Source organism: Arachis stenosperma, chromosome 5 (assembly GCF_014773155.1).
Source record: "Arachis stenosperma cultivar V10309 chromosome 5, arast.V10309.gnm1.PFL2, whole genome shotgun sequence".
NCBI lineage: Eukaryota > Viridiplantae > Streptophyta > Magnoliopsida > Fabales > Fabaceae > Arachis > Arachis stenosperma.
The window spans coordinates 82910731-82927097 of NC_080381.1; the positions used below are offsets into that span (position 1 = coordinate 82910731).

At 42.0% G+C, this 16367-nt stretch overlaps 1 protein-coding gene across 1 annotated transcript; it reads left to right on the forward strand.

Annotated features, from left to right (window-relative positions):
• Window positions 1-4498: 4498 nt before the first annotated feature.
• LOC130980934 (uncharacterized) lies at window positions 4499-5236 on the forward strand. The gene has a single exon (XM_057904575.1). The coding sequence runs from the start codon at window positions 4499-4501 to the stop codon at window positions 5234-5236; it is 738 nt and encodes a 245-aa protein (XP_057760558.1).
• The last annotated feature ends 11131 nt before the right edge of the window (window positions 5237-16367 follow it).

Sequence of the window (16367 nt, forward strand, 5' to 3'; positions counted from 1 at the left end):
TCCGGCGTTTAACGCTGGGAATTCTGAAGGTGACTTTGAACGCCGGTTTTGGCCATCAAATCTTGGGCAAAGTATGGACTATCATATATTGCTGGAAAGCCCAGGATGTCTACTTTCCAACGCCGTTGAGAGTGCGCCAATTGGGTTTCTATAGCTCCAAAAAATCCACTTCGAGTGCAGGGAGGTCAGAATCCAACAGCATCTGCAGTCCTTTTCAGTCTCTGAATCAGATTTTTGCTCAGGTCCCTCAATTTCAGGCAGAAAATACCTGAAATCACAGAAAAACACACAAACTCATAGTAATGTCCAGAAAAGTGAATTTTAACTAAAAAATAATAAAAATATACTAAAAACTAACTAAATCCTACTAGAAACATACTAAAAACAATGCCAAAAAGCGTATAAATTATCCACTCATCAGCGTGCCATTTGAAGATCCAGGCGTGGCATGCCAAGCTTGAACAATGAACAATTATATGGGCGTGCCACTTGAGGAACATGGCGTGACACGCTGGTACAATGATCCAGAGAAGGGGCTGAAGACAAGAGAAGACTGAGCGTGCCACTTGAAGTCGAAGGCGTGGCATGCCAACCTTTCAACCTCAGTTTGGCGTGCCACTTGAGCAACCAAGCGTGGCACGCCAGACATCACAAGCAAGATCTGGGCGTGCCACTTAGTGTCGAAGGCGTGGCACGCCAGTCCCAAAAACTCACTTTGGCGTGCCACTTGAAGGTCAAGGCGTGGCATGCCACTTACTGGAACAACACAAGATCATGGGCATGGCACGCTGGTATAACTTTCCAGAAAGGGTGAAAGAGGCTAATTACATGAGGCGTGCCACTTGAGCTCGAAGGCGTGGCACACCAATCACTATTCGTCACTTAGGCGTGCCACTTGAGCAACAAGGCGTGGCGCGCCAATGCCATTCAGAGGCAAGAGAAGCATTGGGGCGTGCCACATGAGTTGGGGCCATTCACCTATCAAGGGCGTGGCACGCCAGACCCTGGGCGTGCCACACTTGTGCAACTTTCTAGAAAACTCAGCCAAGCACACAACAAGGGCATGGCACGCCAACTTTTAGGTGTGGCACGCCAGTTCAAATTTCCAAAAGCAAGGAAAGTGGAGAAATAAAAGGGCGTGCCACTTGAGCTCGAAGGCGTGGCACGCCAACACAAGAATGTCACTATGGCGTGCCACTTGAGCTCGAAGGCGTGGTACGCCAAGGTTGAAAGAGGGACGAGCGTGCCACTTGAAGGATTGAGCGTGGCATGCCAAGCCATTTTGCAGGGCACGTGATACGCGTGAGAAGCGCCAACCACACGCCAGCTAAGGGGTCACGTTTATTGAGTGCTTTCTTTCCCTCCAAAAATGTAATTTTCCCTTTTTCACTTTTGTAATTCTTTTATTTTACTAGGAGTAGTATATATACCCCAAAAGAGTACTGAAGAGGGGGTTAAGCAGTTAGTTCTAGATCCACTTTTACATTCCACTTTTTAGTACTTTCTAAGCTATGAGTAGCTATCTTCCCTCTCATTGAGAGAAGGAGCTTTGTTGTACTTGATGGATTGATAATAGTGAAATTCTTCTTCTCTTCATCTTCTCTTGATTTGCTAGGAGGAATTTCGTGCTTAATGCTTAGTATTCAATCATCTTGGGAAAGAGATTGAATGCAATTGGGTTTCATGGGAACCTTGGGAAAGGAAACATGAAACCATGCTTGAAATCCCTTTTCACACTTGAGTAGAATCTGGGTTTTGGTGATGGGATACGTGACATATAATCCCCCCTCTACCTGGATCTACAAGGGTGTGTGGTATAATCAGGGACCAAGTATATCTCTCTTCATGAGCAATTAGACCAAGGAATTGGCTATTGATCAAGATCTGAGAGATTGAGTCACCAAGGGATTGGGGCTCAATCAATCATGATTGCCAAGAGGTCAGTGAGTTACATGATTAAAGGAGATCTAAGCTAGATTTGATCCAAAGAGGCAACATCTCCCAATCTCAATGAATTCCCCATTCTCATCTATCCATTTCTTTATAGCTCAACTTTATTTTTAGCAATTCCCTATTCCCATTTACATTCAAGTCATTTATGATTCAGCAATTTACATTCTGCAATTTTCATTCCTACACTTTAATGCTTTTCTTTATATTCTAGTCATTTACATTTATGCCATTTACAATTCTGCACTTCACACTATCATTGATATGCTTGACTAATTCACTAATCAATTAAAACTGTTTGAGTTTGCCAATCTCTGTGGATACGATCCCACTCCTCTGTGGGTTATTACTTGGCGATAATTTTGGTGCGCTTGCCAAAAGAAAAAAAAAGGGGTAGTGAATTGAGGTCATCAAGTTTTATGGCACCGTTGCCGGGAATTAGCTTAAATTTGACAGTGATTAATTTGATTAGAGAGCTAGATTAAGCCGTTTAATTTCCTTGTTATTTTAATCTCCTTTATTTAGTATTTTTTTCCTTGAAGCTCTATTTCCTTCTTCTTTGATTATCCTTATTCCCACTCTTCTACCTGTTTGATCAATTGCACCACTCACAGTAACAACCACTCTAACAAAATGATTCATTCACCCACTTTCTTTCTTGCTTTTTGTCTTGATTACTTGTATGACAGGTAGGAGAAGCGGAGCTTCAACTTCCTTTGATTCCGAACCAGAGAGAACCCTTTTTAGATTAAGGAGGGAAGAAAGAGGGAAGAGAGTCATTGGTGCTGAGGAAGAGGAAGAGTATTTTAAAAGAAACATGGAGGAGAACATGGAGAATCATCGTGAGGAAGAAGTTTATAACCATGTCAGGGGAGGCCCAGTCAATCATGATAGGCAAGAAAGGAGAGTCTTAGGCTCTTACATCAACCCAAATCCAGGGAATTGTGGCAGCAGCATCCTAAAGCCAACAATTCATGCCAATAATTTTGAGCTGAAGCCTCAGTTTATCACACTTGTTTAGAATAATTGCTCATATGGAGGAAGTACCCAAGAAGATCCTAATCAACATCTTAGCACATTCTTGAGAATATGTGATACTGTAAAGTCTAACGGGGTACACCCCGACATCTACAAACTACTCTTGTTCCCTTTCTCACTCCGAGATAAGGCAGCAAAGTGGTTAGAATCATTTCCCAAGGACAGCCTGACTACATGGTAGGAGGTCGTGAACGAATTCCTTGCGAGGTTTTACCCTCCATAAAGAATCAATAGGCTGAGAGCTGAAGTGCAAACTTTCAGACAACAAGATGGAGAAACACTCTTTGATGCCTGGGAGAGATTCAAAGATCTAACAAGAAGATGCCCACCGGAAATGTTCAATGAGTGGGTACAACTACACATCTTTTATGAGGGACTATCCTATGAAGCAAAGAAAGCAGTAGACCATTCTTCAGGAGGCTCGCTCAACAAAAAGAAAACCATTGAAGAGGCCATAGATGTCATTGAAACTGTAGCCAAAAATGAGTACTTCTATGCCTCAGAAAGGACTCAGAAGAAGGGGGTGCTAGAACTCAATTCTGTAGATGCTTTATTATCTCAGAACAAGGCAATTGTGGCACAAATAGCAGCATTAACCAAGAGGATGGAGGCCAACCAAGCCTCAGTCATTCAAGACCAAACTCCTCAATAAGAAGGAAATGCATCAGAATCTGAAGGTGACTAGGAACAAGCTAATTATGTGCACAATTCATCCAGAACACCTTATGACCCACACTTTAAGACATACAACCCAGGTTGGAAGAACCACCCAAACTTTGGGTGGGGAAATCAACAAAACCACAACCAGGACCACAACAAGCCTTATCCATCAAATCAACAAACCCACAACCCCAACCATCAAATAGGGAACCATAGACCTTACCATAACTCACAAAACATATCATACCATAACAACCAACCCATACACAACAACCTCAATCAAGACACACCATCCTCAACCATGTAATCATGTGAAATCAAGAGCAACTTTGAGAGGATGGAGGCTGCAATAGCACAACTACCATCCCAGATTTCAGGGGCAGTCTCCTCCTTCATGGACAGACAAGCACAACCCGACAGAAGGATAGATACTAATCAAGAGGAATGCAGGTCAAATCTGAAAAATCAAGGTGCAGCAATCTCAAAGTTGGAAGCACAAGTAGGGATTCTTTCCAAACAAATCCCACTCTCCACTCACACATTTCCCAGTGATACCATGGCTTACCCAAGAGGGGAATGCAAAGCCATAACTCTAAGAAGTGGGAAGGTTGTAGAAGAAGGAGCTCCGAGCAAAGATAATCATGAAGAGGTTGCATCAAAACATGGAAAAGAGGACGAAGAGGAGATCCCATCTTCACCCTCTCCAAAACTAGTTTTGAAGCCTTATGTACCAAAGGCACCATACCCTCAATGATTGAGAAAGGATGGAAAGGATGGCCAATTCTCTAAGTTCCTAGAGATCTTCTAGAAGCTCCAAATCAATATACCATTTGCTGAGGCATTAGAGCAAATGCCACTCTATGCCAAGTTCTTGAAGGAGCTCATAACCAAAAAGAGGAACTGGGAAGTAAAAAAAACCATAGTGTTGACTGAGGAGTGCAGCGCCATCATACAAAAGAAGTTACCTCAAAAGCTGAAAGATCTAGGGAGTTTTCAAATCCCCTGCATCATAGGGGACATGACTATTGAGAAAGCTTTGTGTGATTTGGGAGCTAGTATAAATCTCACGTCCCTAGCCATGATGAGAAGGATGAAGATTGAAGAAGCTAAGCCAACAAGAATGGCACTCCAATTGGCTGACAGAACATTCAAGTTTCCACATGGGGTGGTGGAAGATTTACTAGTGAAAGTAGGGGAGTTCATTTTCCCTGCTGATTTTGTTGTGCTAGACATGGAGGAAGAGGTCAACACATTAATTATCCTGGGAAGATCATTTCTAGCTACTGCTGGAGCCATCATTGATGTACAAAAAGGGAAACTAGTCTTGAGACTGCATGAAGAAAAAATGGTCTTCAACGTCTTCAAAGCAATGAGCTACCCCAAGGAATCCATAGGAGAATGCATGATGGTAAATATTATGAAACAGATAGTTCAAGAAGTTATGGGGGAAGAACAATGTGAAGAAAATATTGAGCTGGAACAAGCAACCTTGAGGAGCTCAATCATGCCAACTACCACAGACAATAAAAATGCAGATGCACCAAAATTAGAGCTGAAAGCCTTACCTCCTAGCTTGAAGTATGCATAGCTGGGCACTAATCACACTTACCCAATGATCATAAATTCAAGTCTGAGCAAGGAGCAAGAAGAGGAACTTATCCGAGTGCTGATATAACACAAGGATGCCATAGGCTGGACACTTTCAGATTTAAAGGGGATCAGCCCTTCAATGTGCATGCATAAAATCTTACTTGAAGAGGATGCCAAACCCTCAAGACAGCAACAAAGAAGGTTGAACCCAACTATGAATGAAGTAGTTCAGAAGGAAGTTCTGAAATTGTGGCAAGCAGGGGTGATCTACCCGATCTCGGACAGCCCTTGGGTAAGCCCGGTGCAAGTAGTTCCTAAGAAAGGGGGGTCACTGTTGTGGCAAACGAGAAGAATGAATTGATACCCACAAGAATGGCAATCGGATGGTGTATGTGCATTGACTACCGGAAACTTAATGAAGCCACCCGAAAAGATCACTTTCCCTTGCCCTTCATGGACCAGATGCTTGAAAGATTGGCAAGACATGAGTACTACTGTTTTCTAGATGGGTATTCGGGCTACAACCAGATTGTTGTAGACCCCAAGGATTAGGAAAAAACTTCATTTACTTATCTATATGGTGTTTTTGGTTATAGGAGGATGCCCTTTGGATTGTGCAATGCACCTACCACATTCCAAAGGTGCATGCTCTCTATTTTTTTAGATATGATTGAGAAGTTCATAGAAGTATTCATGGACGATTTCTCTGTGTTTGGGGACTCTTATTCTGATTGCCTATACCATCTTTCTCTTGTGCTAAAAAGGTGTCAAGAAACTAACCTTGTTCCAAACTGGGAGAAGTGCCATTTTATGGTAACTGAAGGAGTGGTTCTTGGTCACAAGATTTCAAAAGATGGCACAGAAGTAGATAGAGCAAAAGTGGAAGTAATTGAAAGATTACCTCCACCTTGAATTGTCAACGCAATCAGAAGCTTTTTAGGACATGCTGGGTTCTATAGGAGATTTATTAAAGACTTTTCAAAGATTGCAAAACCCCTTAGCAACCTACTTGTCTCAAATACTCCTTTTGTTTTTGATAGAAAATGCATGGTAGCCTTTGATGAACTTAAAAAGAGACTCTCCTCTGCACCTATTATAGCACCACCAAGTTGGGATCTTCCCTTTGAACTAATGTGTGATGCATCTGATTTTGTTGTTGGTGCCGTCCTAGGACAGAGGAGAGACAAGCTAGTACATGTAATCTACTATGCTAGCAAAGTCCTTAATGAGAATCAAAGGAACTATACCACCACAGAGAAAGAACTTTTAGCCATAGTTTTTGCTTTTGATAAGTATAGATCATATCTTATTGGCTCAAAAGTAATTGTGTTCACTGATCATGCAGCACTCAAGTACTTGCTTACCAAACAAGAATCTAAGCCCAGATTGATAAGGTAGATCCTGCTGCTCCAAGAATTTGATATTGAGATTAAAGATAGGAGCGGAGCAGAAAACAAAGTAGCTGACCACCTCTCAAGGATCCCACAAGAAGAAGAAATACAACAAGTTACAGTAAATGAAAGCTTCCCTGATGAACAATTGATGATGATTCAGGTAGCCCCTTAGTTTGCAGACATAGCTAACTTCAAGGCTATAGGGGAATTACCAACAAACATCAACAAGCACATGAGGAGAAAGCTAATCAAGGATGCCAAACACTACATCTGGGATGACCCCTACTTATTCAAAAAGTGTACTGATGGTGTCCTAAGAAGGTGTATATCCCATGAAGAAGGGCAAGAGGTGCTATGGCAATGCCATGGATCAGTGACGTGGCGGAAATTGGTGAGTTAAGAAATTATTAATAGAAATGCGTTGCAAGTATTCATAGAGGGTCTCAGATTCATCCTCAACGATCATAGACATGTTTTTCCTCAGTTTATCGGCAACTTCAGCTGGAAAGAACTTCTCTAGGAATTCTCTTCTAAGTGTATCCCAGTTGGAAACAGTTGTTCCGGGTTGAGTGTAGTACCACTCTCTTGCCTTTCCCTCAAGAGAGAATGGGAAGGCTTTTAACAGAATGGAGATTTCATCAGTGCCATCACGCTTAACAGTAGAACAAGTAGTCTGAAAATCCCTAAGGTGCTTGATAGGCTCTTGAGCTGGTAAGCCATGAAACTTGAGCATCAAGTTGAGTAGCGAGGACTTTATTTCGAAATCCACAGCCACTGCTGGGTGGTGTTCCTGGAATGGTTGGAGTGTGAAATCAGGGGCTCCTTCCTCCTGGATAGTGACTCTCCTAGGTGCTGCCATGTCACGTGCACGTAAATTAACTGGATCAGTAGAGAGGGAGCTTGTTTCTTCCTTGGATGACGGTTCAGGTTCGTCCTCAGAGAGGACTCGCCTACGCCGAGCTTGCCATATACGTGAAATAGTTCTTTCAATCTCAGGGACAAATGCTGGCAAGCTTGGATCAGGAAGTGAACGCATCATTTAACGAAAGGAACGTACAGCTCGTAGTGACAAAATAAAAAAATTGCAATTAAATAAATGCTAATCAATAAATTAGCACACTGTTGCAACTCCCCGGCAACGGCTCCAAAAATTGACGTGGCGGAAATTGGCGAGTTATAAAATTATTAATAGAAATGCGTTGCAAGTACAGTCCTTAACCAACCGAAAATCCGCTTATCAATTTAGAAGGGTTGTCACAAAATTTAAATTAAAATACTGGGAGTATGAATCCCAGGTCATCTCCCAACGAGTTGCAGAGAGATGTGCTATTTTACCAATCGGGTGTTTTCAAAAATGGTTGAGTTGATTAACAAAAATTTAAATTAGAGAATTTAATTAATTTTAAATAAAAGCCTTGACTGGGAGTAGATTAGTTGGAAACCCTATTCTTGTTGAAATACTCTCAAGATTAATTGATAATTGAAGGGTGCTCTGTTTAGTTATCCTTTACTAGGTAAGGGAGAGTCAAACAGGTTGGAATGTTGTTTCTATTCACAAGTCCCAATCCACTCATTGAAAAGAATTAGTGTCAGTGACTAGAGGGCATTCCAACAATGAACCCAATTACAATTATTCCTTTAAACACCCCAACTCAAGGGTTCCTTTCAATCAACTCCCCATCAAGTTAGGGAACTACTCGCTCATTGTGAATGTAGAACTCATAACATAGGAAAAGGAATTAAAGGAAGACATGATAAATAAAAACTCAAAAGAATCAATTAAAAATAAAGGTAATTCTTGTATTAATAAATTCTAAAATAATCCAATAATAAAATTGAGTAAATTAAAGGACATGGAAGAGTAAAGCTAAGTAAAGAAAACGAACTAGAATGACAAAGTCTTGATGAGGTAATAACTCTTCTCAATATCTTGATGCAAAAAGCAATAGATAATAAAATCCTAAGAACTATGAATGTGTAGAGAGAAAACCTAGAGGAGGAGTAAAAATTAGATCTAAAAACTAAAAAATTGTGTGGAATGAATTTGTCCCTTGTTTCTGCATGTTCCCTGGCTCTAATCTGTAATTCCAAGCCAAAAACTGGGTTGAAATCCGGCCCAGAAACTCTGCCAGCGACTTCTGAAATTCTGCAGATCGCACACGTCACACGACTGCGTCATTCATGCAGACGCGTCATTCGGCGTTTTGCTTTTCCACGTGGGCGAGTTGTCCATGCCTCCGCGTCGCTTATGCTTTTCCAATCCGCGCCGTCGCGTGAGCCATGCGGCTGCGTCACTGCGATTTCCTCTCTTTCGTGCGGTTGCGTGAGTCATGCGGTCGTGTCACTTCTCGCTGGTCATCTCCTCAATTTCTTGTATTTCTTCCATTTTGCAAGCTTCCTTTCCAATCTCCCACTCATTCATGCCCTATAAAGCTTCAAACACTCAACACACAGATCATGGCATCGAATGGAATAAAGGAGAATTAAAATACCTAATTAAAAGTCTCCAGGAAGTAAGTTTTCAATCATGTAATAATTTTAGGAAGGAAATATAAATGCATGCTAATTATATCAATAAGTGGGTAAAGATCATGATAAAACCACACAATTAAACACATTGTAAACCATAAAATAGTGGTTATCAATCAGCATATGGAGGTCACTTCAGTGGAGAACAGACAGCAGCAAAGGTGCTCCAATCCAAATTTTACTGGCCAACAGTATTTAAGTATGCCAAAGAAATGGTGTCAAGGTGTGATGAATGTCAAAGGGCCGTCAATCTGACCAAGAGAAATGAGATGCCACAGCAATACATATTAGAGCTAGAACTATTTGATGTATGGGGAATAAATTTCATGGGACCCTTCCCAACCTCCTACTCAAATAGCTATATATTAGTGGCTGTTGATTATGTTTCAAGATGGGTAGAGGCTATAGCTACTGCAACAAATGAAAACAAGGTTGTGATAAGCTTCTTGAGAAGTAACATCTTCAGCAGATTTGGAGTTCCCAGAGCTCTCATTAGTGATGGGGGGTTACACTTCTGCAACAAACAATTGGAAGCACTCCTTCTCAGATATGGAGTAAAACACAAAGTGGCAACTCCATACCACCCACAGACCAACGGGCAAGCCGAGATCTCCAATAGAGAGCTGAAACGAATACTTGAAAAAACTGTTGGAAGTTCACAAAAAGACTGGTCTAGGAAGCTAGACGATGCTCTATGGGCCTACAGGACAGCATTCAAGACTCCCATTGGGATGTCACCACACCAACTAGTATTCGGCAAGGCTTGCCACTTACCAGTTGAATTAGAGCACAGAGCTTTCTGGGCTCTAAAATTACTCAATTTTGATGAAAGAGCTGCTGGAGAAAAGAGATTAATGCAACTCAATGAACTGGAAGAATTTAGAAATCAAGTATATGAGAATGCAAAAATCTACAAAGAAAACACAAAAAGGTGGCATGACCAAAAGATGGCAAGAAGAGAGTTCATTGAAGGACAAAAGGTGTTACTCTACAACTCAAGACTCAAGTTCTTCCCTGCAAAACTTAAGTCTCGATGGTCAGGACCTTTCACCATACTCAAGGTGTTTCCCTACGGTCATGTGGAGCTCATGGAAGACAAGACTCAGAGAACTTTCTCTGTCAATGGTCATAGACTTAAACACTACTTGGGAGGCTCATTGGAGGAGCAGAGAGTGAGCTACAAGCTCAGCTAAAGATAGAGGAATGTCAAGCTAATGACAATAAAGAAGCGCTAGTTGGGAGGGACCCCAAGACTTTATCCTTTTTGATTTAATTGCTTTCCTAGAAGTAGTTTAAATTCTATGATAGTTTCAATTTTTAGGACTAGTTGTTTGATATTTGCTTTGATAGTAGATCAATTTTTTTACTCTTTTATTTGGGATTTGCAACTCGATGAATGCAAGGCTAATGATGAGTGAATGTGCTGATGACTAGCTGAAATGCTAAGTTTGGTGTGGCCTCTCACCCACTTAATCTAGGCTTAAAAAAAACTAATAAATTGATTCTGAAGAGTAAGCCCAGAGATTAAGTTTGGTGTGGCCACCACCAGTGATCACATAGTACCCAATTCACCCAAGTTGAGAGCACTTAATACCTTGGTCAAGATTGAACGTGAATTAATGGATTCAGAGGAGATGGGATCAAAAGAAAATGAAAGGATTTATGTTATTCCACTCTTATGAACACATTAAATACACAATGATGAAAGCAATTTATTAAGATGCCAAGGAATTAAGTTTGGTGTCCCAAGGGACACCCATCAGTTGCAACCCAATTCACTCTTAATGAGAAGAAATGTGAAGGGGTATTTTGTCATTACTAATAGGGTCAGTTTCAATTTCAGGAGAGAAGATGGGACCCACATGGAAGACTACTCACAAAAACAAGGAAGTCAAAGTGTACTTACACCTTGAAACTCAACACAAACAGAAGACACAGTGAGTGAGGAGTTGGTGCCTCTTCCTACGCAAGGTGCCACTTCCCAATGTAGGAAAACATTTAATTCCTTTTGTTTCCCACCTCTGAACAACGACCATTCACCCACTATAAAGGATTCACTCCCCACCTTCCCTCCCCACTTCAACAACCCCTCCAACACTCACCTTCGCATATCCTCTCATCTTATACTATCTCCCTCTTTCTTCATTCTTTTCTTGATTAGGACAATCAAGTCCTAAGTTTGGTGTTAGAGCAAAACCTTGTTTTGCTTTTTCTTTCTTTCGAACCTCCTATTCCCTATTTCTTTTCACAACTCTCCCAACCCAAATGGCACCATCAAAAAGCTCAGCCTTAAAGAAAAGAAGAACCAGGGAACCAACCTCTGGATCCTTAAGCTCTTTCAACACCTACATGTTTCTCTCTGCATTCAACTAAATCAGTTTTATGGTTGGGTGAGTGAGAGGGAAATCATCCCAGAAGTTGGATTTCAACTAGGGAGGAATGAACACATAGAGATCAACAATGAGATTGAGCAAAGGGGTTGGTCACTTCTATGTAACCCACCAAGAAAAGTAGTTGAAAGCTTGGTGAGGGAGTTCTATGCCAATGCGGTACCTCAACCAGGGCAACAATATGGCTACATTAGTTATGTGAGGGGAAAATCCATTGATTACATCCCCTCTAGCATTGAGAGAATGCTAATAGTAAAGAGGACAAGCTCCACTCAGAGCTATGAAGAGTGAATGAAGCAACAAGACCCTGGGTTTGAGGAGATTTTGAGCGAAATATGTGTGATGAATGTGCAGTGGATCAACGACGAGGATGGGATCCCCAACCAATTGAGGAGAAGAGATTTGAGCCCTCAAGCTAGAGGGTGGCTAGAGTTTGTAAGGAGATCCCTAATCCCTACATCCAACACTTCAGAGGTGACCAAGGAGAGAGCTGTACTCATTTACAGCATCATGAAAGGAGAAAACATCAATGTGGGGGAGATGATTGCCAACAACATCAATAAAGTGCTGAAAAGCACCAATGACAACACAAGGTTGGCATTCCCCATCATCATACAAAGGCTGTGTGATGAGGCTGTAGTTGGGAAGATCATTAATGAAGTGCTTGTAAAGCAAGACAAGTCCATCACTGCCAAGAAGATGGCAAAAGTGGTGGCTGTCCACCCACTCAACAGGGCTAGAGAAAGAAGAACCCATGGTCATGAACCACAACAACAACACAGAGAGGGAGAGGCTGAAGAACACCCTCAATTCCTAGCACTTCAACCACCACCACACTACCAATATCAATAATTCCCAGAAGGTTTCAATTGGGAGCAACTGCAAGGAGATGTACACCGAATGAGGGGAGATATAAACCACTTGAGGGAGGATGTCAACCAATTCAAGGAGGCTCATCAACAACAATGGAGCCAAGTCAACTAAAACATTCAACAAATCCAAAAGAGTTGGGAGCATATGAGAAAGGAACAGCAAGAACATTTGACTGGGGAGAAGTGCAGAGCGCACTAGATAAAATAAGAGAGCAAGGCAAGTGGCAGCAGAGGAACTTGGCCAAATTCAGGCATCTCTATGATGCCAGGACATTGTCCAGAAGGCAGTATGACATCAACACACAAGCAAAGCTAAATCACTTGTGTAATGCTGTTGCCGCTCTATACCCAGGATATCCAACTTTCATGCAAGGGATGGAAGAGCTAAGTGCAAGACAAGAGGAAATCTTAGCCAAACATAAGGAAGATGAGAGGAATTACATGAGGAGGCTAGGATTTTGGAAGCCCAAGGATGCCAAGGCTCAAGAAGGTTCCTCCAAGCCAGATGAAGGTGGCTCATCCCCTCCTAAGAAGAAGGACAAGGGAAAGGGGCCAATGATCTGAAGATGAAGCTGCTCAAGGTTGTTGAGTCCCATGGTTGACACTTTCCAAATTCTGCATCCTGTTTAACTTTTGCTTTATTTACTCTTTGAATAATCATGCTAGGATAGTTTATGTTTTATGCTTAGTTTTTAATTTCTGTTTGAAGTCTTCATGAGTTTTTTTTTCAAGAAAGAAAACGCAATGTATTTCAAGTCTTCACTTCAATTAAATAAAAGTAGAACTTGTCTCTATAAGAGTTACTGTGAGTTGTACAAAAATAATTAGAGAGACCAAGGCCAAGAGGGATCATCAAACAAACTAAAAAACAAAAGGCTAAGTGTAGAACCTTGGATGAACCAAAAGGAAAATGAGTCATGAAGAGAACTAATCCTAGAAGGTTTAACAAAGGGAAGGCTAAGGGGTGTTCCTTTAATATCCATAGAACCAAGAGGTAGTAAGCAATAAAGACCCGAGACTCTGAGCATCAACTACTAGGAAGAAACATGAAAAAGAGACTCAAAAAGGAATAATAATCCTACTAGATGCTTGTGGTGAAGATGTGTCAAGAAGAGACCTGGGCAAGTAAGTTCTTAGGGGTGTCTCAACACCTAGTACCCTAAAACCAATTGGTTTGGGATTGCTAATTGAAAGCCTAATTAAAGGGTTGTCTTGAGACAAAATACTTAGAGTCGTGGTCAAGAAAGCAAAACAACATTTACTACTTCAAGGTGACAATCAATAGAAAGGACCCCTAAGGCCTATACATGAGTGAGCCCTCAAGGATCCAAGAGCTTTCCATGGCAATTGAGACATTTATACATGTGTTAGACACTTAGTTTCACTCTTAGTTGTATTGAAATCTTTTAAAGCCAAAGCCTTAATATATAAAAGTACTCGCATTGATTTGCTTGGGACAAGCAAAACTTAAGTTTGGTGTTGTGATGACTTGCATCATTTACCTTTCTTTCTTGCATAAAAAGACCATAAAAAAGTACAAATCTCATTTGATCAGTACAATTCATGAATTATTTGATGAATATTATGGTACACTACTTTGAAGATGAGTTGTGCTGAATTGCAGGTGAAAAAAGTATCAAAAATGGGTAGAAGACAAGCAAGAAGCTGGGCGTGTGAAACTGGCGTATCACTTGAGGGCAAACGCCTCCAAAATGCACTGGCGTGGCATGCCAGGAGCTAAGCGTGGCACGCCAGTACTAAATTCCAGAAGGGAGACCCAAGCATGCATGTGGGCGTGGCACGCCAAGGACTATGCGTGGCACGCTAGTAATAAATTCCAGAGAGCAAAAAGGAGAAGCACAAGAAGGGCGTTGCACGCCAGGCTGGGTGTGGCACGCCAGATCCATCAACCACTATGGGCGTGCCACTTGAAGTCGAATGCATGGCACGCCAGGAGATAGAGAGTCACTTTGGCGTGCCACTTGAAGATCCAGGCGTGGCATGCCAAGCTTGAAGAATGAACAATTATATGGGTGTGCCACTTGAGAAACATGGCATGGCACGCTGGTACAATGATCTAGAGAAGGGGCTGAAGGCAAGAGAAGACTGGGCATGCCACTTGAAGTCAAAGGCGTGGCACACCAACCTCTCAACCTCACTTTGGCGTGCCACTTGAGCAACCAAACGTGGCACGCCAGTCATCACAAGCAAGATCTGGGCGTGCCACTTAGTGTCGAAGGCGTGGCACGCCAGTCCCAAAAACTCACTTTGGCGTGCCACTTGAAGGTCAAGGCGTGGCACGCCACTTACTGGAACAACACAAGATCATGGGCCTGGCACGCCAACCTTCAGGCTTCAAACAAGAGAGCAATAAATCTCTTCATGATGCTTTGGGGAGGTATAGAAGAATGCTAAAAAAATGTCCCATTGAAATATTTTCAGAATGGGTACAGCTAGACATCTTTTACTATGGACTTTCGTACGTGGCTAAAATGTTTCTGGACCACTCTGCCGGTGGTTCCACACATATGAGAAAGACCGTTGAAGAGGCTTACGAGCTTATTGAGACAGTTGTCACTAATCAGCATCTGTACTCAGCTGCTGAGACTTCTATGAAAGGAGAAGTTATGACAATATCTACTGAACCTAACCCTCCAGAACAGGATGGCCCATTTACGCAGCAACTACACGTCCATGCCCAGAAATATTGGAATTGCAAGAGGCTTTGTGGGAAACTTAGGCTTCTAACAGGAATGTAGAAGGCCAGTTGAGTCAAACAAGGCAGCAGTTATCTAAGAAGATAACAGAGGAATGCTAGGCTATTCAACTGAGGAGTGGCAAATCCTTAAACACCCAACCTAAGTGAAACAAGGGATCAAATAAAGAAAAGCTGATAGAGGAATACCAGATTGCTGTCCAAGACATCTCTGAGGGCGTTGAACACCCAAAGAGGAATGTCATTGGCGTTCAACGCTAAGAAGGGGTATCCATCCCTGGCGTTGAATGCTCAATTAGGGACAATGACAAGGGCGTTGAATGCCTACAAGGGAATAATATTCCTGGCGTTGAACGCCAGGAAGGTGGCAGCAATAAGGGCGTTGAACACCCAAGCAAGGGTGGTCAGTCACATACTGATAACAACCCTCCTAAGCAAGCTAGTAACCCCCCTTCCAATACACAAGGCACTCAGCCTCCATCAACCAAGATTGATGAGTATAAGGCTAAGATGCCATTACCTCAGAAACTCCGTCAAGCGGAAAAAGATAAACAGTTTGCCCGCTTTGCAGATTATCTCAGAGCATTAGAGATCAGGATCCGTTTTGTAGAGGCTCTTGAACAGATACCTTCTTATGCTAAGTTCATGAAGGAAATCCTAAGTCATAAGAAGGATTGGAGAGAGGTAGAAACAGTCTTCCTTACTGAAGAATGTAGTACAGTCATTCAAATCAGCTTACCAGAGAAACTTAAGGATCCTAGGGGCTTTATGATTCCAGGCACTCTAGGGAATGCTTGCACAAGGACAACCCTATGTGATCTTAGAACAAGCATCAACCTAATACCTAGTTCATTAATAAAGAAGCTCTGCTTGACTCATGAAGTCAAACCAACCCGCATATGCCTTCAACTTGCTGATGGTTCTATTAAGTTTCCATTAGGCGTAGTCGAGGATATGATTGTTAAGGTTGGACCCTTTGCTTTTCCCACTGACTGATAGGCACAAAAGTGCATCTCTTATCCTAGGAAGACCCTTCCTAACTACAGAAAGAACCCTCATTCATGTTTAGAAAGGAGAAGTAACCTTGAGAGTCAATGAGGATGAATATGTTCTAAATGCTGTCAAAGCCATGCAGCATCCAGACACTCTAGAAGAGTGCATGTGCATTGACATCATCGACTCTGTGGAGGAAGAAGTGAACAGGGTTACAAAAGTCAAGGAAGAGCTG

Excerpts from the sequence above, each read along its gene's own strand:
- LOC130980934 (XM_057904575.1), top strand. The coding sequence starts at position 4,499 with ATGCCACTCTATGCCAAGTTCTTGAAGGAGCTCATAACCAAAAAGAGG.